Source organism: Zea mays, chromosome 1 (assembly GCF_902167145.1).
Source record: "Zea mays cultivar B73 chromosome 1, Zm-B73-REFERENCE-NAM-5.0, whole genome shotgun sequence".
In the NCBI taxonomy this organism is placed as follows: Eukaryota; Viridiplantae; Streptophyta; class Magnoliopsida; order Poales; family Poaceae; genus Zea; species Zea mays.
Window position 1 is genome coordinate 246,303,435 of NC_050096.1, and position 24,546 is coordinate 246,327,980.

At 50.2% G+C, this 24,546-nt stretch overlaps 1 protein-coding gene across 1 annotated transcript; it reads left to right on the forward strand.

Annotated features, from left to right (window-relative positions):
• Positions 1-236: 236 nt before the first annotated feature.
• On the forward strand, positions 237-24,503 carry LOC100284867 (GTPase family protein). The gene is given in 8 exon segments (NM_001157762.1): positions 237-526; positions 2,074-2,178; positions 2,386-2,463; positions 3,484-3,625; positions 3,699-3,769; positions 20,823-20,919; positions 21,716-21,918; positions 23,869-24,503. Coding segments are annotated over 8 exon segments (1,110 nt in total). The 5' UTR covers positions 237-364; the 3' UTR covers positions 24,121-24,503.
• Positions 24,504-24,546: the final 43 nt, after the last annotated feature.

A 24,546-nucleotide genomic window follows, 5' to 3' on the forward strand; every position in this document is an offset into this window, starting at 1 on the left:
CCAGGGGGGTCAGCGCCAAGATCTATGGCGCCGACCCCATGTGACTTGTCACATCGGCTGCCACGTAGGAAAAGTTGGCGCCAATGGTACTGACGTCGATGTACGTTACCTTGGCGCCAATGATGATGGCGTCGACGTTGGGGTTCATTTTTTGAAATAAAACTGCAAAGTGCATAATGTGAAAAAAAAACCTCAAAAGGGTTAGAATACAAAAAAAAAAAAGTTGGCGGGGCTTCAGGCTAGGTTTCGTCTTTTTCCGTTCACAGGCGGCCGTCGGTGTTCGGTGCCCCTCCTCCTGCCAAACGATCCCGAGCAGTGCCACCGGTGCGGCCGTGCAGAGGGAGCGGCCGGGGTACAGTACAGGATGCGGGGGTTGACACGCGCTGCGAAACGCGCAGGGGAGATGGCGTTCAACGCCGGTGGTGGCGCCGTCAACTGGTTCCCGGGCCACATGGCCGCGGCCTCCCGCGCCATCCGCGATCGTCTCAAGCTCGCCGACCTCGTCATCGAGGTCCGCGACGCCCGCGTGAGTCACCTGAGCTCACCTTCTCCCTTCTCTGGTTAGCTTACTTAGCGCCGCGCGTTGTTCTTGGCGCTCGGTTGGTGTTCGACCGAATGCCTTGCTTGAGTAAAACTTGCAGGCAATGGAATATAAGATTATCTACTATATAGAAATACATCAGTCAAACGGAACCTAAGGATGTTATGATATAACAGGATTGCTTCTCGTTTCAATCTAGTCTGCAATAGTATATTACAAGAATTGTTGTTATGTTTGGAGCTCAGTTGTGAAGGATGTTAATTCTTGACGTTTTAGTTTTATATAGCATGTGCATTTTTAATGCGCCTTGAGGCGATGCCTCTGGTTCCAACACATGCACATGCACGCTTACCTACCCATCCATCATGCAAAAAAAGACCATGAAGACGCAAGTGAGGAGTCGAACTGGGCACCATAGGCTCCAGGAACATGGACCTAAGCACGAGCTGAGTGGCAGTATTGATTCTAAATACAACGTGGCTCTATTCAATATGGGTAAAACAGGAAATATGAACCCTAATTAATCACTTCTGGGTATGTGAGAACGTGTCCTAAAAGTCAAGAATTTTAGACTTGGAGGGAGTACATTATTACTCTATGGTGACACCGGTCATTGATACACCTTTGACCACCGGCTAATCGCTGTCAACATGAGCATACAAGAAATACAAGATTTGGAGTGTTAGATTCGTAGAGCGAGGGACCATCCTCAGCTCTGTCAAGTGTTTAAAGAATAAGCAAATGAACTAAGTTCGATCTTACAGAACACTCAAGTACTAGAATAAGACATCGGGCCCACCAGTCAGCTATAAAAAAGGCCAGACCCAATGTTGGAGGCTTCCACATGAGTGGGTCTAGAGAAGGAATAAACTAAGGGAAATCTTCCTATTGTCACAGTGGATACACTAACCGGTTCAACCCATAAGATTAAGCTGTTAGAAGAAGATAGACAATCCACAAGCAATCCACTTATACACCTCAACAACTCCACTCACGTGCAGCCAGAGAGGAAGCCACAAACATGGAAAGGGGCAGAGGCATAAATGAAGCCTTTGACAGGTTCGAACTCGAGATAGACCTCTGTCTTTGATACCATGTTAGAGTGGATGCAATGACCAGTTCAACTCAAAAGCTTAAGCTTTTAGGAGAAGCCAGACAATCCACTTATACACTTCAACATGTGGATAGGCTGTTTCGAACCTGTGATGTAGTGACTAAGTGAGTCAGCTATCACCACTGTACCAGGCCTGCCCACCAGTCTGCCATACAAGGTTTAAAGCACACATAGTTCCACTGTGTGCCATCCGACTATGGAAATGTCCCTCTTCTCCTTCAGTTGATGCTTGTAGTATCTGGCATGACACTCATGCTCAATGGCCCCTCTCAATCAGTCCCCAACAAACCTGGCGAAAAATATTTGATAGGTTGATTTCAAAGTTTTCTCTCCTTTTCCCGTTTTACGTCCATAGCATATACTTGCTTACTGTTCTCTACTCTGATTATTGGTGTACTGCTACTGTACTTATGACCAGATTCCATTATCCTCAGCAAATGAAGACCTTCAACCAGTGCTCTCAGCAAAGAGGCGAATTCTTGCTCTAAACAAGAAGGATCTAGCAAACCCCAACATAATGAATGTATGGATGGCTCAGTCTCTCAGCCTGCAATCCTCACTTCCTTTTCGTTGACATTTCTTTTTTTAAAAAATAATGTGTATGCAGTTTGGGTTTAAATTTTAATGGCTCCACATATTCCAGAATCCAGATGTGATTAATTCATTAGAATTTGCTGTTCACTTTTTCTATGTACTTACCATCACAGTCATATTTACTTTTTATTTACAGAGGTGGCTGAATCATTTTGAATCATGCAAGCAGGATTGTATCTCAATAAATGCACATAGCTCCAGTTCTGTTAACCAGGTTAGTTATATGTCAGTTTCATGTTTGTGCCTTTTTGCCATTGAAACTTCACACTATATATTTTTGTGCTGGAAGGTTTATGGTCGAGTGAGTGTCAAGTTGTGTAATTCTGTAGTACAGTGTATTTTTCATCTCATAATTTTCTAAAAGATCAGTTAAGATCATCAACTTTTTCTAAATTATATGACTAGTACATGTCTTTAAGAATTCAACAATAAATAATGGCAACAAAAATAAGCCATGAACTCTATTGGTATAACATGAAACTTCTCTTGTTTCAAAATAATTCTTTCAAGTAGTTTCAAGCAAGTTGTCATCAGAGTATGGTTTTACTTGATGCACTATTGAGATTTACTTGCTCTGTTTAATACTTGGCTTGAGTTAACTACTGGAATTATATGAAGTTGTATATTACACGTAACTTGTAGTTGAAGAAGCATTCTCCATTATTTTGCTATGTTCCTTTCAGAATTCTCAGAATTCAGTTTTGCTGCAAAAAACGAAGGAAGGAAGCAATACTAATGCAAAAAGCTTCTTAGGTGCCTTCACTTTTACTATAAAGGCATCCATATATTCCAATCTATGGCCTCTTTTGCATAACCTTTTTCTATATGGAAGGTATGACTCGGATAAAAATATTTGTAAGCAATGAGGATTATGTGCAAAATAGACTAATTGACTAGGATACAAGCTACATGTATATATGGAAACAGAATCAATCAAGATCCCCTCTTCTATCCCTAACCAACCCAATATTGCCGGCCGCTCTATAAGCGCACAGGCCACAGGCCCTATATATACTCACATAAGGTGTATATGACACATGCCAAACAAAAATGATGTTAATATTTTCATTATGACATAAACAGGGTTTGGCATTTTTTTAGGATCCACATGACAATTAATGGTATGTAACCATTAGGGTGAACAGGTGAACTTTTGATGCCAGATGATACTGTATGTTGTCTTTAATCTGTAGTATAGTTTAAAGTGTGTTATTGATTTTTTTTGTATTTACAGCTTCTTGGTTTTGCTGAGCTGAAACTAAAGGAAGCAATCTCAAAGGAGCCAACCCTTCTGATTATGCTTGTTGGTGTCCCTAATGTTGGCAAGTCTGCACTCATAAATTCTATTCATAGAATTGCTACTTCTCGATTTCCAGGTATAATAATCTCAGAAGAAATTAAGTATTTTTTATTGTTTTGTGACCCATGTTTATATTGCTTTATATCCAGCGAAAGATAAAAATAAACGGGCTACAGTGGGGCCACTGCCAGGTGTTACACAAGATATTGCAGGGTATAAGGTAATGCTGTTTAGCCAATGTTTCTTTAACATCACAGACTCCTTTATATTTATATATTCTTTTGCTAGACAACAGAAAACTGAAAACATCAAGTCTTTTTGTTACTGCATGAAACACCTGATTCATGGTATATGATTTAAACTTTTTTTCCTCGAACAAAGCAGGGAATCTGTGTCATTGCATTAAGAATAAAAATAGTACACGGAGAGATCAAGAGGCCTCTCCAAGTCCCAACCTGTTACAAAGCACCACTCCTATTACAAAACTAAAATAAAAATGAGACCTCGACTAGAAAAAAAACATCACCTCAAATTAGGACACCTAAGGAGAGCTGTTATGAACCTTAGTTCATTTCAGGATAATCATTGCCAGAAAGATAGCCAGGCAAAGTTGGCTTTGATGGGAGACTAGAGTATTTGGGGGAATTTGATCGTTTGTTCTTCTTCCTTGGTTCTTCATACATCAGCCCCCTACATTAGAGAGTATTCTAGGACTCCTAAGGAAGGTCCAATAAAATCCTAAGTAACAATATCTAATCTTATCTTTAATTGACCCAAATCTAATCCAATCATTTATCCTTCTAATTGATCCTATGCATTCCTAACTGACGCCTCATAACACTCTCCCACCCTTGAGAAACAGATCGCCCTCGAGCTGTAGATGACATGGTGGCAGTATCCCTTTCTCAAGGATCCCATGGAAATGCAAATGTGTTCATGTATACATGTGGACACGCATGCATAGCCTGTGCAAAACGTACATCACAGTACAGCCTGGTGTTGTGAGGTTGCCCAGACTCTGATTGGGAAGTACGCATTGGAGCTCCGAGCACTGGACAAAGAACTGCCACACTTACTGCTGTAGCTGATGCAAGCAGGAATGGTATTTTAATTAGCACAAAGGAACCTGCTGAGTGCTGACTGGCTTGGTAGCTACACCTAGTGATGTGGGGGCTGGGACTGGGATCATTGAAGGCACAGGGTTGATCGCTGCCTGCGTCGCCATTGTAGTTTGCCTCACCATGAATCCTTGCGCTGCCACCTGTAGTCGCACAGTTGCCTCCATTTGAGTGCAGAAGCAGGCAAGCATTGCTGTCCAGAGATCTTCCTCGTCAGCCAGATGGCGGGAACACTCAAAGATGGCAGCAATTGTGTGGTTCAATGATGGTGATGGATCACTGGCAGCACAAGTCATGAGAAAGGAGCCCTGACTCATGATACCAGATGTTATGAACCTTAGTTAATTTGGGGACAACCATAGTCAGGAAGGTAGCTGGGTAAAGTTGGCTTGGCGGGAGACTAGAGTATTTGGGGGAATTGGATTGTTTGTTCTTCTTCTTCTTTGTTTTTTCATACCTCAGCTCCCTTTATATAGAGTATTCCATGACTCCTAAGGAAGGCGCAGTCAAATCTTAAGAAATCATATCCAGTCTTATCGACCCAAATCTAATCCAGTCCTTCTAATTGGTCTTATGGCTCCCTAACTGATGCCCCATAACAAGAGCAATGTAGAGAGTTTTGTGAGAGCTGAAGCACCAGCAGAGCACCAAAGGACACATTCCTCCCCCGCTTTGTGCAGTACCATCTGAACACAGGGCTAGCTCCTTAAAAACACAGGAGTTTCTATGCTTCCAAACTTCCCATGCTACTAGAATGATCAATGTATTAAGTCCTTTTCTCAGAACTTTAGGCAGTCCCTTGATAGCATTGCACCATCAACTAGAGAAAAGAGATACAGAAGGTTGATGTGCCTGATCAAATAGACCCAGCCTCTGGAAGATGACTGCCCAAACCTGCCTTGAAAAACTACATGAGACGAGGATGTGCTTAATTGTCTCATCCTTTTGATCACAAAGGGGGGACAGGCTGCCGGGTGTCTCAGATCTATCTTAGCTAGGCGGTCAACTGTCCAACATCTATTGTTTATATCAAGCAAATGAAGAACTTGCAACATACCAGGGCCCACCTTTTCAGATGCGCAAATATGATAGATTCTGTGAAAAAAGCTACATATGCAGATTTACGGTTACGACTGTAGTTTCCTGAGGTCGATAGTGTCCAGACATGCTGATCAACTACTGCCAGGTCAAGGACTATGCTGTCCACTACCACTAATGAGGTGTTTGGTTTGAGGAATGAGCTAGTCCATCATCTTCCCACTCCTCATTTTTTTGTTTGGTTTGTGGAATGGAATGAGTTGATCCATCACCACCTCATTCCTCATAGTTAGTTAGTTAGTACTAATATGAGTAATGTGGTCATCCCACCAAATTTGAGGAATGTGTTCATGATGCACCACTTCATTTTGGATGAAGTGATTTCTCAAACCAAACACCCTCTAAGTCCCAAACCAGAAGATATTCAGTGAGCACTTGGACTGTTAATGATCCTCTGTATCAGAAATTCATCTTCCGTTAATTAGGGCTTCTGCAACTTGGGATCCTCCTTGACGGCCGGGCAGCGATCACGATCGGCGGTGGTCGGTCCATCTTCGGCTTGGTCCGCAGAACCTCTTGGGAGGCGGATGGGCGGCGGGGGCGCGTGCAACGGATGCCTCCTCGTCAGTGGTCACCATGCGACTCGGGAAGACATGACCAAATAATCATTGATGCCGCTGGAGGATGTCGCCTTGGCCTGCGGGAAGGGTTCCGCACAGTAAGTGCTGCCACCTCCTCGAGCTCGGGGAAGGAGATCTTCAGGGCCTATCTCGGAGATTCGGACCCATCTGCAGAAGCACACATGACGTCGGCCTCCGACAATCATCATTATTTAAATTCAGTTCTTGAGGAGGTCGTCCCGATTTGCGAGGACTCAGCTGCGGCTGGTGCGGAAAGGGCGCAGAGTCCTGATGCTATTGCCTCGCCATCGGTGGAGAAGATCAACAGTCCACCTATTATGACTTTGTTGGGCCAACCCAAAGATACATGTGGGCCGCCTGATGGCTTTGATGGATGGTCTTCTGGGGCTCTTGCCCCAGTTTCGCCCCAGCACCAAGAATCTGGTGCTGGGCTGCTGGAATGGGCCAGCTCAAGTTCGCCCCATCCTGCTGAACATCCAGCCTGGAGGACTGCCAATCCCTGAAGAAATCCCTCTAGAAGTATATTCAAGAAAGAGACTCAAAAACAAGCAGAGTCAGATGATGATCGGGGTTTCGTTGCAGAGACGCCTACCCTGCCTCCATCAACCCCCCTGGCTAACTCAGAAGCTGGGACAGTAGCAGACCTCCAACCTGATGAAGAAAGAAGAGATGAAGCAGGAAGAAATGTGTTTTTCATGAAGATCACCAAGCAAACATCAAGCTTACTGCCTTGTCCAAGAACTGAAATGCAAACATTACCCCCATCTTCTCCACCTGCTGTTTTTGTGGCAAGACGAAGTCGCCGAGTTGCAGGTGTAGGATTGGAATTCGATGTGCAGGACTTGGGGAGTAGAACCATCAAGAAAGTCATGAAATCCTTGCAGGTAATTTCAGAAAATGAGGGCATTAGTCAGTAGGCCTTGGAGGAATATGCCAGATTGTTTAAGCACCCCTTGTCCCATAATGAGGTGGAGGCTCTTTCAGCTTTGTTTGGCTGGAGCATTCCAGAGTTTAGTAAGGGCCTTTTCTGCCTGATAGTTAGTTGTGTTAGATTATCCGTCCCCTTTGTAATGGGCCAGGCCCAATACCTAAGTCTATTAATACCACACCCAACCCTGATTAGGGTTAGGGTTTCCCATTCCAACTTGGTACCAGAGCCAAAATTTTTCTTTCTCTCTTCCCTCCCATCCACAGCCGCCGGGCTGCTCTGGCCGTCGGCCTCCCTGCAGCCGCCTCCGCCCGGCCCTTCCACCGCCGGCGCGCAGCTCCCCACCGCCGCCCCTGGAGCACCCGCGGCACCCTCCCCTCCCTTCCCAGCCGCCGGCAACACACCTCCCTGCGCCGGCCGCCTCCCTCCTCCCACCTGTCTGCGCCCCTGCCGGTCCTGCGCGCCGCCGGCTCCACCGCGCAGAGGCACGACACCAGAACTCCTCCGCAGTCTGGGTGCTTGCTTCCGCTCCCAGCGCCTCCTCCTCCCCTTCCCCAAGCAGCCGGCGGCCCTGGTGGCGGCGCGTCTCCCCGGCGGCGCGGGCGCGGCGTCCCCGGCTCCGACCCAGCCACGGCGGCGCGGGGCGCGGCCTCCCGGCACAGCGCCCTCTCCCTCCTCTCTGCCCCATCGCGTCGCGACGCCCAGGTCGCCCGAAACCGCGCCGCCCACCCTGTCCCGAGCAGCAGCGGCCGAGCCGCCCTCCCCCGACGTGCGCAGGCGGACCAACGCCGACTCCTCTGCCTCTCTGTCCTGAGCCGCGCCCAGGCGCCCTGCCGCCGCGCGCCCTCTGTGCCGGTCTCGCCCCTCAGAACGCGACTGCCCTGCCGGATCCCCGCGGCCGCCCTGTGCCGGATCCCGCCGCCCGACCCGATCCTAGCGGCTGCGCGCGCCCTTCTTGACGACCCTCCTCACTAATCGCGCAGCTGCGCTATTCCTACCAGCGTTGTTCCATGGCGTCCCCCCGCCATACATGAGCTTTACCTCGCCCACCGCTCTCGTGACTGTGCGTGTCCTCCTCCACGACGGCCAGCTCATCCGGGGCATGTTCGTGTCCTTCGATCCAGTCTGGAACCCTATTCTTCGGGACTGCGTCGAGGTCCACCCTCACGCGGGCCGTCACGTGCCTGGACCGCTTATCTTCCCACGTGCTGCGATCGCCTCCCTAGCGGTTGAGCCCGTGTCATCTCCCTCCCTTCCTAGTGCCTCTGTCGGGGCACCTTCTTTGGCCCTCTCCGCTCACACCGTACCTTCGCCACTTCCACCTCCCCGCACCACCACCGATTGGGTGGTTGACTCCGGGGCCTCCTTCCACACTACCCCCACCACTAGTTTGTTACTCCACTCCCATCCACCCCACCCCTCACATCCTACCTCCATCGTCGTCGGCAACGGTTCCACCCTCCCGGTCACCTCAGTAGGTACATCGGTTCTTCCAGGGCCATTCTGCCTTAACGACGTCCTTGTTGCTCCCGGACTGACTCATCCCCTCCTCTCGGTTCGTCGCTTCACTAGTGACAACCAGTGCTCTATGGAGTTCGACCCCTGGGGTCTCACCATACGCCACCTTCCCACACATGCTGTGCTCGCTCGCTGTGACAGCTCCGACCCCCTCTATTCTCTTCACTTGCCCTCCCCTCACCACACCAGAGTAGCCTCATCTCCTGCACTTACTACTACCACCCCATCACATGTTCTTGCTACTACCACCACCTCCTCCGCCATTTGGCACCGTCGCCTCGGGCACCCTGGACCTAATGTCATGTCCCAGCTTTCCGGCCACTCAGACATATCATACACTCGGGGCTCTTCTGAGCGCCTCTGTCATGCTTGTCAGCTCGGCCGTCACTCCCGTCTTCCTTTTTCCACTTCCACGTCCAGGGCTGTTCAGGCCTTCGATCTTGTCCACTGTGATCTCTGGACGTCTCCTGTTCTTAGCCTCTCCGGCTACAAATACTACCTGGTCATTCTGGATGACTACTCCCATTTCCTTTGGACTTTCCCCCTTCGGCTGAAGTCCGACACGTTTACCACCCTCACTCACTTCTTCGCTTGGGTATCCACCCAGTTCCGGCGCCCGGTCCGTGCCCTGCAGTGCGACAATGGCCGCGAGTTCGACAACAACGCCTCCCGTTCTTTCTTCCTCACTCACGGCGTCCAGTTGCGTCTCTCGTGTCCCTACACCTCTGCTCAGAACGGTTGGGCCGAGCGCATGATTCGCACCACCACCAACATGATCCGCTGCCTTCTCTTTCAGGCCTCTCTCCCTGCCACCTACTGGGCAGAGGCCCTTCATACCGCCACACATCTCCTCAACCGTCTTCCCTCGAAGGCAGTGAGCCACCCTACACCTCACTTCGCCTTGTACGACACAACCCCTTCCTACGACCATCTGCGCGTGTTCGGCTGTGCCTGCTACCCTAACATTTCCGCTACCGCCCCTAACAAGCTTTCTCCTCGCTCCACTCGCTGCCTCTTCCTCGGCTACTCCTCTGACCACAAGGGGTATCGGTGCCTGGACCTCACCTCCCACCGCATCATCATCTCTCGTCACGTCGTCTTCGACGAAAATGTGTTTCTCCTTGCAGGCTCCACCCCACCCACCGATCTTGACTCACTCCTCGAGTCCGACCCGGTTCCCCCCACCCCCGGCGCCCCGTCTTGCGCCGTTACCTACTCCTCGTGCTGCCACGGCGCCACGCGTGGCCCCGTCGACCCCGCCTGCGCCACGCGCGGCCCCGTCGACCCCGGCTCGCTTCGCCAACCCCTCGCTCGTCTACCACCGCCGCGGCCACGCCACTACCTCGGCGCCCCCCGACTCGGGCCCATCGACGAGCGCGACCCGCTTCGCCGACCCAGCCGTCGTCTATCACCGCCGTGAGCCGGCCACCCCCGCCGCTCTCGACGTTCCGGCGGTCCGCTCCGAGCCGTCCGTCTACCACCCGGTCGCCATCCACCGCGACCCCGGACACATCCACCCGATGGTGACTCGGCGTGCCGCTGGCGTTCTTCGCCCCGTCGACCGGCTGATCCTGGCAGCTGATACGTCCAGCACTCCACCCGACGCTTCCCCGGTGCCCTCCTCCGTTCGCACTGCCCTCGCCGACCCACATTGGCGTCGTGCTATGGAGGAGGAGTACGCGGCCCTCTTGGCCAACCACACCTGGGACCTAGTGCCGTGTCCACCAGGCACCAACGTGGTCACCGGCAAGTGGCTATTTTGCCACAAGCTGACCTCGATGGCTCCCTCGACCGCTACAAGGCCCGTTGGGTCCTTCGGGGCTTCACACAGCGCCCCGGAGTGGACTACGACGAAACCTTCAGCCCCGTCGTCAAGTTCGCCACTGTTCGCGCCGTCCTCTCCCTCGCCCTCTCTCGCGACTGGGCGATCCATCAACTCGATGTCAAGAATGCCTTCCTCCATGGCACTCTGACGGAGACTGTCTACTGCAGCCAGCCCACCGGCTTCGTCGACGCTGACCGTCCGGATCTGGTCTGCCGGCTAAACCGGTCCCTGTACGGCCTCAAGCAGGCGCCACGGGCATGGTACAGTCGCTTCGCCTCCTACCTGGCCTCCATTGGCTTCGTCGAGGCCAAGTCGGACACGTCCCTGTTCATCTACCGGCGCGGCGACGACATCGTCTACCTCCTGCTCTACGTTGACGACATTGTGCTCACGACATCCACCGCCGACCTTCTACACCGCACGATCGTCGCCCTTCAGCGGGAGTTCGTGATGAAGGACCTGGGGCCCCTACACCACTTCCTCGGCATCACCGCCGAGCGCCGGCCTCAGGATCTCTTCCTCCACCAGCGCCAGTACGCCATCGACATCCTGGAGCGGGCTGGCATGTCTGACTGCAAGCCCTGCTCCACGCCTGTCGACACTCAGGCGAAGCTCTCTGAGGATGACGGGCCTCCGGTCGCCGACGCGACGTCCTACCGGAGCCTGACCGGCGCGCTCCAGTACCTCACCTTCTCCAGGCCCGACATCGCATACGCCGTCCAGCAGGTGTGCCTGCATATGCACACTCCGCGGGAGCCCCATCTCACCGCGCTCAAGCGGATTCTGCGCTACCTCCGCGGCTCCCTCGACTACGGCCTCCTTCTCCGACCATCCCCGACGTCGGAGCTCGTGGTCTACACCGACGCTGACTGGGCTGGCTGTCCCGACACGCGTCGGTCCACCTCAGGTTACGCCGTGTTCCTGGGCGCCAACCTCGTCTCTTGGGCTGCCAAGCGTCAGCCCGTCGTCTCTCGCTCCAGCGCTGAGTCCGAGTACCGTGCCGTGGCCAACGGCGTGGCAGAGGCCTCCTGGCTGCGCTAGCTCCTCCACGAGCTCCACAGTCCCCTCCAGCGCGCCACCCTCGTCTACTGCGACAACGTCAGCGCGGTCTACCTCTCCACCAACCCCGTGCAGCATCAGCGCACGAAGCATGTGGAGATCGACCTGCACTTCGTCCGCGAGCGTGTCGTTGCCGGTGACGTTCGGGTTCTCAGCGTCCCCACCACGCTGCAGTTCGCCGATATCTTCACCAAGGGGTTATCGTCGAGTGTATTTTTAGACTTTCGATCCAGTCTCAACGTCTGTACAGGATAGAGTTGTGACTGCGGGGGAGGGGGGTGTTAGATTATCCGTCCCCTTTGTAATGGGCCAGGCCCAATACCTAAGTCTATTAATACCACACCCAACCCTGATTAGGGTTAGGGTTTCCCATTCCAACTAGTTGTTCTCTGTCTTTTAATGGTTCCCTTTTTTTTTCTCGAAAGCGCAGGAGAACTGCGCCCCATAATATATTAAGAAGAGGAAAAAGGGGGCCAAGAAAGGCCAGTACAAAACAGCCTCCTTACGGAGGCCAGTAAGAAGCATACATAAAAGAATCCATTAGACTCTCCTCTCTCCTCTCTCCTTAGCTCTCAGCTAAAGGTACAGCTAGATGGCAGAGCCCCTTGGCACTAGCAATCTCCCATTGCATCCTTTCCTCATTAGCAGCTCTAAGACTCATGGTAACACTGGGGTTGCAGCCATGATTTGGAACGTGCAGGCCCTCAATTCCAGCGCACGGCAAGATGCAGTTAGAGAACTTGTTATTGCTTTTCGGGCAGAGATTGTTTGTCTTCAGGAAACAAAAATGCAAGTTTTTGCTAGAAGCACCTTTCTCTCTATGTTGGGCCTTGAGTTTGTTGACTGTTTTTCTGCCTTCAATGGGGGCTAGTGGTAGAATCTTCGTGGCATGGAGGAATCATTTAGGATATACATGGGAGAAGAGAGTGGATAATCAGTGTCTCAATTCAATTTCGTAAGGAAGGAGGAGGTACCTGGTGGCTGACTTGTGTATATGGTCCTCAAGGTGATGATGAGAAGGTTTTATTTGTGCAAGAACTAATAAACCTCAGAGTGGATTGCAGTGGACCATGGGTCATAGCTGGAGATTTTAATCTCATATATAAGGCTTCTGATAAGAACAACCATAATTTCAGCAGGGCTATGATGGGCCGATTTAGAAGATTGATTGATGATCTTGCTCTCAAAGAGGTACCTCTCCATGTCCGACGATTTACTTGGTCTAACCAACAAGTGGATCCAATCCTTGTCTAGCTGGACAGAGTATTATTTTTGGTGGACTGGGAGCAGTTCTTCCCCAATGTTCTGCTCCAAAGCACTGCCTCCCACGACTCTGGTCATTGCCCCTTAATTTTGGGCCTTCATGACAACAAATCGGGGAAAAGACGCTTCCATTTTGAGGCATTTTGGCCAAAGTTAGAGGGGTTTTATGAGGCTGTTCAGACTGCTTGGGAATCGGTTGAGAATGTGGGCGTGTCCATACCAAACTCTTTTTCTAAAATTGCAGAAGACGACTAGGAGTCTACAAGCTTGGAGTGATAAACAAGTGGGCCACATAAGATCGCAGCTGATCTTGGCTAAAGAAGTTTTGCACAGATTGGAGATGACAAAATGTTAACGCCTGCTGAAATTTGGTTGAAGAACAGACTCAAGAAGCACTCCTTGTTACTGTCCTCTTTGAAACGCACTATGGCTCGGATGAGATTAAGGAATTTTTTGGCTCAGAAGGTGATGTCAATACGAAGTTTTTCCAGTTACATGCCTGTCGGGGGCAATAATTAGGGACACCCGAATTATCCCCTTAACAAACGCACTCAGAGAACCTGAGGGTGACAGCCGAGCCACCTATAAAAACCGAGACGTCCCCCCGAGAGTCTCCCACCTCGAGCAGGGCTCCGCCTCGCCCGGGGTCGCCGCCACTCAGTCTGTCTCGCTCGAGCCAGCCTCAGGCAGATAGGACAAGGGCGCCCGAAAACAGGCAGGGGATAGACACATTTAATGCGTGTGCCAACCCACGTTGTGGCAGCGGAGCATAGTGACAGACAAGATAGCGATCACGTCCGGCGCAACGACATGATTACGTCTACACGACAGTGCACGCACGCCGCCTGACACCTTCCGATGGGGCGCCTAATATAGGAACTAACCAATCAAATCTTATCTTTGTAATCTATCCACTAATACCTACTTCCTTATCTATGCGCGCTCCGCGGCCCTGCGCATGTCGCGCGCCCGCCACCTTGTGTAGGATCGGCTCCACATGACATCTCTCCCCTCCTCGAGAGACATCTCGTCCTCGAGCTAGAATTGTGGGAACTTGTCGCGGAGCGTGTCGACGTCCTCCCAGGTCGCCGAAGCCGGTGAGGTGCCCTTCCAATGTATGAGGACCTGACGCACGGCGCGTGCCAGGCGCGCCTTGACAACGCGTTCCAGTTCAGGTGTGACCACCTCGTGCCGGACTGGAGGGAGGGGTGGAGGCGCTTGCGGAGGTTCGCCATGGAATTTCTTCAGGAGTTCGACGTGGAAGACGTCGTGAGTTGAGCTTGCGGTGGTAGGGCGAGACGAACATCGACGTCGTTGATGATCTCGATGACACGGTAGGGGCTGTAGAACCTAGGCTTGAGCTTGCCACCTGAAGCCTGGGGAAGAGACGTAGCTGCGCGTTGCCGGAGGCGGAGAAGAACCCAGTCGCCCACTTGATAGGTGATCGAACGATGAGCCCGATCATAGTGGCGCTTCTGCACCGCCTGGGCCCGCTCTAGTCGTAGACAGATGTCCTCCATGGTTCTAGCTATGGCAGCGACCCGCGTCTCGCCCTATTCATAGGATCGAATGGACGGGGGGCATGACCATACACGATGCGGAATGGTGTCTCGCGCAACGATGACTGGAAGGCGGTGTTGAAGATGTACTCCGCCCAAGGCAGCCAGCGCAGCCAGTCGTGGGGCCGGTCACCTGTTAAACACCGCAAGTACGTAATAATGATCCGGTTAGCCAATTCAGATTGTCCATCAGACTGGGGGTGGAAGGCCGTCGTCATCTGGAGCTTAGTGCCACTTAAGCGCATTAGCTCGTGCCAGAAGCTGGAGGTGAACACTGTGTCCCGGTCAGAGACGATGGATTGCGGAATGCCGTGCAGCCGGACGATGTCAGCGAAGAACGCCTGCCTCTCTGCCGAGTATGGATGTGCTAGGGGGATGAAGTGGCAATACTTGCTGAATCAGTCGACCACTGTCAGGTCTAGGGCGATGTCGGTCCACACTCCTTGTGGTACGAGCAGTGGGATCAACAGGCTGGCCGAGAGGAGATGCTTGGACTTGTTGCGTTGACAGACAGCACATGCTCGGACCAGATCCTAGGGAAGTGGAAGTCGCGACGGAGACGGTGCAGCGTGCGCTGAACACCCCGTGCCCATCCTCGTGGACGGCTACTAGAACCTCCTGCAACAGAGGCGACAAGGTACAACCACCCGCCGTACTGGACCAACCCATCCACCAACGCCCATGGCGGTGGTCTGGAGCCTACCCGGATCTCGTCTTGCAGGGCGATGAGGACTGGATCGGTGGCTTGTGCTTGACAAAGCCGATCAATGAAGTCGAAGCGCGGGGCGGAAAGCACCATCATCGTGCCGTCCTCCGGAGTGTCGCGGCGCGAGAGGGCATCAGCCACATCATTAGAATGCCCCGACTTGAACTCCACGACAAAGTCAAAGCCTAGGAGCTTGCCAACCTAGTGATGCTGCGGGATAGTGGACAACCTTTGATCGAGCAGGTACTTGAGGCCGTAGTGATCGCTCTTGACGACAAAGCGGCGCCCCCACAAGTATGGCCGCCAGTGTCGGACGACATGCACAAGGCCGATCAGCTCGCGCTCGTGGGCGACAAGCGCCCGGTGCTTGGGTGCCACCGGCCGACTGAAGAATGCGATCGGGTGGCTGTACTAGACCAGCACGGGCCCGAATCCGTGAGATGACGCGTCGCACTCTACCACGAACGTCTTGGCGAAGTCCGACATGGCGGGGACCGGGGCCGAGGTCACCGCGTCCTTGAGGGCGGCAAACGCAACAACTGCCTCCTCGGACCACGAGAACCCATCCTTTCGAAAAAGTGCGGTGAGTGGCGCGGCGATGGTCCCGTAGTGGTGCACAAAATTCTTGTAGTAGCCGGCGAGGCCGAGGAAGCCGCGCATCGCCAGCGCGGACCATGGCGGCGGCCATTCCCGCATAGCCTGGAGCTTGGCTAGGTCCATGGCGACGCCCACGGCAGAGACGACGTGCCCGAGGTACGCGACGGACGACGGCGAACGCGCACTTGGATTGCTTGAGGAAGAGCTTGTGTCGCTTGAGTTCTCTGAAGACTACGCGGACATGTCGCAAGTGGTTCGCCCATGTGTGACTGTAAATCGGAATATCGTCAAAGAACACTAGCACAAAGCGGCAGAGGAACGGTCGAAGGACGTCGTTCATCATGGCCTGGAATGTGGCCGGGGCGTTGCACAACCCAAAAGCCATGACCAGGAACTCGTAGAGGCCGTCGTGCGTCCTGAACGCTGTCTTGTGAATGTCACTAGGTCGCATGCGGACTTGGTGGTAGCCAGAGCGTAGGTAGAGCTTGGTGAAGAAGCACGCCCCATGGAGCTCGTCTAGGAGCTCGTCGATGATGGGGATGGGGAACGCGTCCTTCACCGTGAGCACGTTTAACGCCCTGTATTCGACACAGAATCGCCACGATCCGTCCGGTTTCTTGACGAGGAGGACCGGGGACGAAAATGCGGAATCACTGCGCCGGACGATGCCCTGCGTGATCATGGCGGCACACTGCCTCTCCAGCTCATCTTTGTGGGCGGCAGGGTACCTGTACGGCCTGACCGCCACCGGTAGCGCGCCCGGCTTGAGGACGATGCTGTGGTCGCGCGCGCTGCGGAGGAAGGCCGACCGACTCGGTAAAGAGACCCCAAAGCTGGACAACAACTCATCGAGGAGGGCCGTCGGTGAGGCGGTGGCAGCGAGGCGTCTGGCGCATGGTCACGTCCGCCCAACGAACCGATCGGCCTTGGCGAGTGAACGCCATAGTGCGCTTGGTGAAGTCCCAGACGATCGGGCCCAAAGTCACCATCCACTAGGTGCCGAGGACCAGATCGTAGCCGGCGAGTGGCATGATGTAGAGGTCGACGCAGAACTCCTCGCCGTCGATGGCAATGAGTGCTTGACGGAACACGACGGGGCAGGAGATCCGCTCGCCGTTGGCCACCGTGGCAGTGAGTCGCGGGTCGGAGTGAGCCTAGAGACTAGTTCGACTTGCTGCCGCCTCCGCAATGAAATTGTGGGTGAACCCGGTGTCTAAGAGGGTCATGAAGGTCGCCGCGCCCACAATCACGCGCACCTGCATCATGTCACAAATCGGCATACCACCCACGGCCCTGAAGGAGAACACCGGGCGCGTTGTGATCGGCCTCGTCTTCTGTTTGCGCGGCGGCACCGAGTTCGACGCCATCGATATAAAAAATCTGGCGACAAACTCGGTTGTGGCCTCGGGCATAGGGTTCGTTGCAGTTATAGCAGAGGCCGAGGCGTCGACGGTCCGCCTGCTCCTCAGGCGAGAGGCGTTTTGCCTGGTTGGCTCCGCCCCTAATCTGGGGGGCTGGCAGCGTCGGGAGCGTCGGTGGTGCTGGACGCGGTGCCGGTGCTGGCAGCAGCGCACGAGTCGCGGGCCTGACCGGCGCCTGCTGCAACTTGTCGAGCTCCATCAATTCCACCTGACGGGCCAGACTCATAGCCGCCGCGAGCGTTGCCGGGTTGTGGATTTGAACGACGTGGCTTAGCGGCGGCAGCAGGCCCCCGGTGAAGAGCTGGACGCGTTGGGATTCCTCAAGTCGGCCAGCGCGGGGTAGGAGGGCCTGGAAGTGATTGGCGTACTCGTCCACGGTGCCCGTACGCCGACACTCTGTCAGCTCGAATAGGGGCGCCGAACACAAGGGCGACCCGAAACGCAGATTGAGGAGGTCCTTGAAATGCCCCCACGACGGCGTGCCCTCGTCTTCCTGGTGCTGGATGAACCAGAGTTGAGCGACGTCCTCGAGATTGTACGACGCCATCCAGACGCGTTCCTCGGGCATGGTGCGCTACTGCCTGAAGTACGACTCACACTTGTTGATGAAGAGCATGGGGTCTGTCTTGCCATCGTAGCGGGGGAAGTCTAGCTTGTGGAACTTGGGAGGACGGTCAAGGTCGCGGTGCACCTCGGAACGGCTACCGCCACCCTCCGATGTTGTGGCGACTTTATCCTTCAGGCCCTCCATGTCGGCCTTCATAGCCGCCATCTCTGTGGAGAGGGACTGCAGCTACTTCATGATATCCGCGAGGGTATGGCTGAGGACGACAAGGGAGCGGGCGGTGAAGGAGGCGAGCGGTGTTTGTGGGGTGCGGCTGCTGTGGAAGTCACGGTGGGCTGGGATTGGGAGGATGAAGATCGCCTGATGCCCGATACCAGGTTGTGAAGTGCACTGGCGCTCAGGGTAGCAGATCCACGACTACGAAGCTCGTAGTCGCGGTCCGTGGTGGCCGACTGGGTTATGCCCCCAAGCCGTCCTTCGTCAGGAGGGCTGAGCGCCCCTGGCCACCGGCTTAAGAGAGAGAAGGGAGATTAGATAGGTTTAATCTTTCTTGCCTCAGCAGTGTGCGGTACAAGGAGTATATATGGCCCCTTGGCCAACCAATCAATCCTACACTTAAGGACTTAATATAGGAACTAACCAATCAGATCTTATCTTTGTAATCTATCCACTAATACCTACTCCTTCCTTATCTATGCGCCCTGCGCGCTCCGCGGCCCTGCGCATGTCGCGCGCCTGCCGCCTTGTGTAGGACCGGCCCCACATGATAGGTTCCTCCAAAGAGGAAAAATCATGCTGACTGTTGTGGATGTCAGTGATATTTAGAGTACAATTTCTGTCCACGTCTGATCCCAACAATTGTTCATAAAAATCAAGAACAACCTTGTGTTTGCTTTCCTGATATGTGACGAGCCTGTCTCCCACCTGTAGTTTAGCAGTGGAATTCTTCCTACGATACTGGGCATGCTGGTAGAAAAAGGAGGTATTAGTGTTGCCCTCTCGGATGTGAAGAATTCTGAGCGAAGTCATGCAATAGTATGATCAAGCGAGTCCAAGCCTAGGCAGTGCAGTTTAAATTTCTTCCTCAACCACAATTCTCCAAGGGAGAGATCCATGGAGTCCCTAGCTAGCTCAAGGCGATTTAAAATCTTCTTTGCCATGCCTAGCTGGGTCTTGATATTGTCTATTTTTCTTTGACTCCATTTTTGAAGTCCAATGCTTAGCCACTGTAATTTGAGAAAAAGGAAGCTCACAGGTGGGTGCCACGCGAGTAGGGATGAAAACGGGACGGGAAATTCCCGTACCGTACCGTTTCGAATACTGTTTTTTCTCGATCGTTTTCGAATTGTTCGGGAACCGATTAGAAACGGCACGAAAATGATTTAGCTAGTTTTTCGATCGTTTTCGTATTTTTCGTTTCCGAGTCGTGCTAATGCCGTTTTCTACTGTTTTATATAATATGAGATAGATTTAGCATATAATTTATTTAAGTTATAAACTTTTGTTGTGTTCAAGTGAATGAATAAGCAAAAAGCAAATGTTATAATTAATCTAACTAATATGAATGATGAAAAGGAGTTGTTTGTGTATTTCTAAATCTTAAAAATTAGGCAATACATCACTTTATTATATTTTTGTTAAAACTACAAAATAGTTATCTTTCCGACTATAGTTTATCGTTTTCGAATAACCGACAATTCCGATCCCGTATTTCGACCGTTGGTTTTCATTTTCGTTTTCGTCCCGGCCAAAAAATATGAAAACAAAACAATTTAGCTATTTTTTCGATCGTTTTCAACCGTTTTCATCCCTACACGCGAGCTGTCCAATTCTGCTGCATGGTCTCTCAAAATCCTGGAAGCTTCAGCCAAAACTCTCAAAATGAAATCATCATTTGCCACGGGTGCCAACTCTTAGGCCCAGGATGAGGGGGCAGTGTTGAAGTGTATAAATGAATTGCCTACCTTCTCTTAATTGCTTAGGGCGTGTTTAAGAGCATAGGGTTTGGAGGGGACTAAAATCCCTTTCAATAGAAAGTGATTTAGGCCTCTCAATCCCCTCCAAACCCCTTACTCTCAAATAAGCCCTTAAACTATTGAGTTGAATTGGTTAGTGTGTCTATTTTAACATGGTATCAAAGCAAAAAATCTTGAGTTCGAATCCTAGCAGAGACTTCATTTGCGCTTTTGCCCCTTTTTATTCACGTTTGCTCCTTCTTCTCTGGTTGCACATGAGTGTGAGTGTTGAAGTGTATAAGTGGATTGCCTACCCTCTCCTAACAATCTAATATTTTGGGTTGAACTGGTTAGTGCATTCACTCTAGCAGTGACCTGAAAAAGCTGAAGCTGTATTCTGCACTGCAGTATGGAATCTGGGGAGATGTCCTCCCATCCAGCACAACAAAAAACCATGTCGAGTCTGACCAACGTTGGTGAGGCCCTTTCATTTGACCAAGTGAATTTTCGGCCTAACTGGGGAATTGCCTTGATACATGAATTGTTATATTGATGCTATGTTAAACATGGCCTAATATGATTGAATATTCTCACCTATTGCATTTGAGAATATAGGATGTGTTATTTACTAATAGTAATAATAACCTAGGCATCAATATATCTTGCATTTAGGTTCATCTGCATGAGTCCCATTCCACTGAATGGTTAGACTGAATGAGTGAATGGTTAGGTTATCTACTTATCTCCAGCAGCTTACCCATCCCCATACACATATTCAAACTCCACTCTGCGAACAATGCAATCTACAGTATAAAACAATGCAAAGCAGCGTTTTGGTTAACCATATGAGTGAACCGCTGGACACAGTCTTACGAGTATTGTTAAATAAGATATCAAATTCCATCTGTTGCATTTGGGGTTTTTGGAAAGAGGATACCTTATTTATAGTAGTTACTACAATACAACTCTTCTAGAAATTTGTGGTTTAACACTAGAAGTAATATCCGTTTTCTGAAATTTGTGGCTTCTTTTCTTCAGTGCTCATCTGAATAAACTAACATCCATATTTATCATGGACAGATTGCAACTCAGCCCAGTATTTATGTGCTTGATACACCTGGTGTTCTTGTGCCAAGCATACCAGATATGGAGACAGGGTTAAAGCTTGCTTTAACAGGTAAAGCATTAGGGTATGTTTTTTTTTTGTGTCAACTACTCAGTTTTCTGTGATTTGTGCATAGAAAACCTTTGCGTGTCTACTAAAACACAATACAATAACATCAACAAACCCTTTTATCCTAAGCAAGTTGGGGTAGGCTAAGTCTAAAAATCCAATAGAACCCACAAGTCAAGGTTCAGACACATGTCACACATGGATAGTTGTTTTCCATGCACTCCTATTCGAGCCTAATTCTTTGGGTATGTTCCATCTTTTCAAATCTTTTTTTACTGTCTCTTTCCATGTCAACTTCGGTCTTTCTCTTCTCATTGCTATCATGCACCTCTGGAAGTCTCCGTTGGACATGTCCGAATAATCTAAATTGATGTTGGACAATTTTTTTCACAATTGGTGCCACCCCTAGCCTATCACGTATATCATCATTTCAGACTCAATCCCTTCTTATGTGGCCACAAATCCACCGCAACATAATCATTTTTGCAACATTTAACTGCTGAATGTGTCGTATTTTTGTAGGCCAACATTCTGCACCATATAATATAATAGGTCTAATAGTTGTCCTCCAAATGCTTGATGCTACTTCATCCACCTTGCTTTGATTTTGTGGCTAACATTCTCATCAATATTCCCGTCTCTTTGTAGCATTGATCCTAAAATACAATAATCAAAGTTAATCATGATTTCAGTTTTAGACTCTACTAATACTTTCGTTACATTCTTTTTTCTGAAAGAAAATCATATTATTGCATTCTTCCACTGCTAAATCAATAGCATTCTTTTCAATCATATGCAGGAGCTGTTAAAGACTCGGTAGTTGGGGAAGAACGTATAGCAAAATATTTATTATCTCTTTTTAACATTAAAAAGACACCTCTACACTGGGAGCGGTTGTTGCACAGAAAAGAAGAGTGGTGTGAAGAGATATGCAGCAGTAATAAAAAAGACAATTCATTACGGAGGACTCGGTTGAATAACTCTGATGCCGTATATGTTCAGGTTCTACCTCTTATCTGAAAGTATAATGCATGAGCTATCATTGCTGGGGGGACAATTCCACTCATGCCTAGTCCCCTTATTTTTCTGCCAGGGCAGCAACTAAACATGCCCTTGTGCCTCAACGCATTAGGCTGGACTACTTATGTGGGCAGGGTAGCCTTTTGGTTCTGTAACTTCTGTCACATTGGACCTCTTGGTATCATGTGCTCGATTGGTGTGTGTTACCAAAATATTGGGGGTGGAATTATGATTTTAACTTTGTTTGGCCATTTGGGGTTTGTCTGGTCACATGGGCCATGGACAACATCCAACCAGGTACAGGATGCCATGTGTAGTTGGCGAGTCCAACATGATACATCTTGTGCTTGTGCTAGTTAAACTTTCATGGCTCCACCATGTGATCTATCAAGGGCATATGGGTTTAGGGAGGCAAGGACCCAGCTGCAGAGTTTATAGTCTCTGTCGGTAATGGCACGGTGTTTATCCTCTTGACGCCCTATTGTGGAGGGAGATTAGGAATAAGAGGGGATTAGGAAGTAATCTGATGTTGCTTAATCTCAATCGAGTCATACAAGAGGTAAATAGGCCCATGCTTATTAAGGCGTCGCTTAAGCGGTAAGGCGTCTTGGTCGCCTTGCCCAAGCTTACACAAGAGGTTGAATGACTCGGTCTATGTTTCATGCAATCGAAAGATGAAAATTAGGTTCCGAAAGAGGAGGGAGAAAGATGACTCAAGTTGTGACCCATTAGTTATTGAGGACTTTGATTGAGACAATGAGTGGATAGACTCATCGGTGGTACATCCCAGTAGGGATAATGATGATCTTATTGATTTGATATGGGATCATGTTGATGTTGCTACTAAAGCATTGGACTCACTTCGATGGTGCAACCTTCCAAGGCAAGCAAGTCATTGACACATACTCAAGGTGTTGGATAGACCCAAACCTACTACACAAGGCATGCAAGAATGAGGACACAAGAAGTTGAGGAAGATGGAGAAGCACATGATTCTACTGATGAAGACATTGAGGCTGATCCACAGGATGACATAGACGTGAGTGATGCTGGTGAACCTTCTAGTGGGGAAGAAAACAGAGAAGACAATGTTGATCCCATTGTTGATGAGTTTGATGATGGATGTTGAGAGTTTGAGACTTCATTGAGAGTATTAGAAACTAGTTATTTTGACTTCTACCTTATTATGTTTCTTTATGTTGAACTTGTAAACGGCTATTTGGTACTATTAATTTTATTCAGAACTAATTTCCTATATTTTCTTATCTGCATATATGATAAGGTGCCGTCTCGCCTTACGCCTTTCCGCTTAGGGCTAGTTTGGGTACTCTAGTATTGACCTCAATCCACATGTATTGAGGTGGATTAGAGTGTAACTTAAACTAATTTACACCCCAATCAACATCAACACATGGGAATTGAGGTAAATACTAGAGTACCCAAACAAAAACTTAAAAGGTGGGTGGTAGTGGGGGGTGTTGCGCTCGCCTTAACACGCCTTAATAACTATGTATAGGCGCTTAAAAGGTAAAAAAGGGGACGCTCGCCTTGGCCACTAACAAACTTGAGACGGAGATCTCCTAAATTCTAGGCACTTGCCAAACTGAACACTTGTGGTCCTGCTCTGGCCGTGGTGATCGTGCTCCTATGTCGCTCCCAGCGCGCTTCTGTCTACGTCTCTAGCTCAGGCCCAGGGCTTCTACTGCTTGTCCCACATGATCATGTTGTTGACTAATCACTTTTTAGACATTGTTGAAAGAATTCACACTTTACATTTCTTGATCCGGTATTCTGTTTAGTAAATAAGTTTTGCTTGCCATTAGGGTTCAGTTATTCAACCAAACAAGTTGTACTGTCAGCACTCTGTTTCTCTACCTAATTGTACTTCCAAATTTTCCAATGATACTAACAAATCTAGTCCTTTTGTTCTAGGATTTAGTGACGGAGGTGCAGAGGGCACTATGCCGTACGTTCCTGAACTTCACTGGCAACATCGAGGAAGAAAGTGAGCTGGAAACCCTCATAGACATGCAGCTTGTGGAGCTCCGCAAGGTGTTCAGGATACCCCATAAGCCTTTCGATGAAACGCAGGGCCCTACCTCCAAGAAGCTCCTAACTCTCTTCAGATCAGGGAAGCTTGGGCCGTTCATCCTCGACGACCTTCCTGATGGATCTGAGAAATAACCTGTTTACTTGATTCTTTTTATTTTGCACTCGGCAGCTGATGTTCTATGATGGAAGGCATTGGTACGAGCTGATGTTCTTGCAGGGAGGATATGTTTATCTGTCTCCCTCGTTGGCTGTTTGGCTTTGACAGAACATGGTATGTTTTGGAATTGAAGTGCCAGGCCTTCGATGGTACATTGTCTTGTCGATACTTTTGTTGGACTTATGGCAGTGGTATCCATCTCATACCATGAAAGTTTGAGTGTAACATGAACTTAACCCTGAAACTCTTGCTGTTAGTTTCTATTCCTTTTGTTTTAGAAAGGATACAATTTTAGTTAGCTTTTCTAGGCACAAAAGTTGGCTTTCGTTTATTCTATGTTGTGAGCTATTTGGCTTTATTCATAATCTTTCAGTGGTTTGTCTCCTAGGGTCGCATGCACC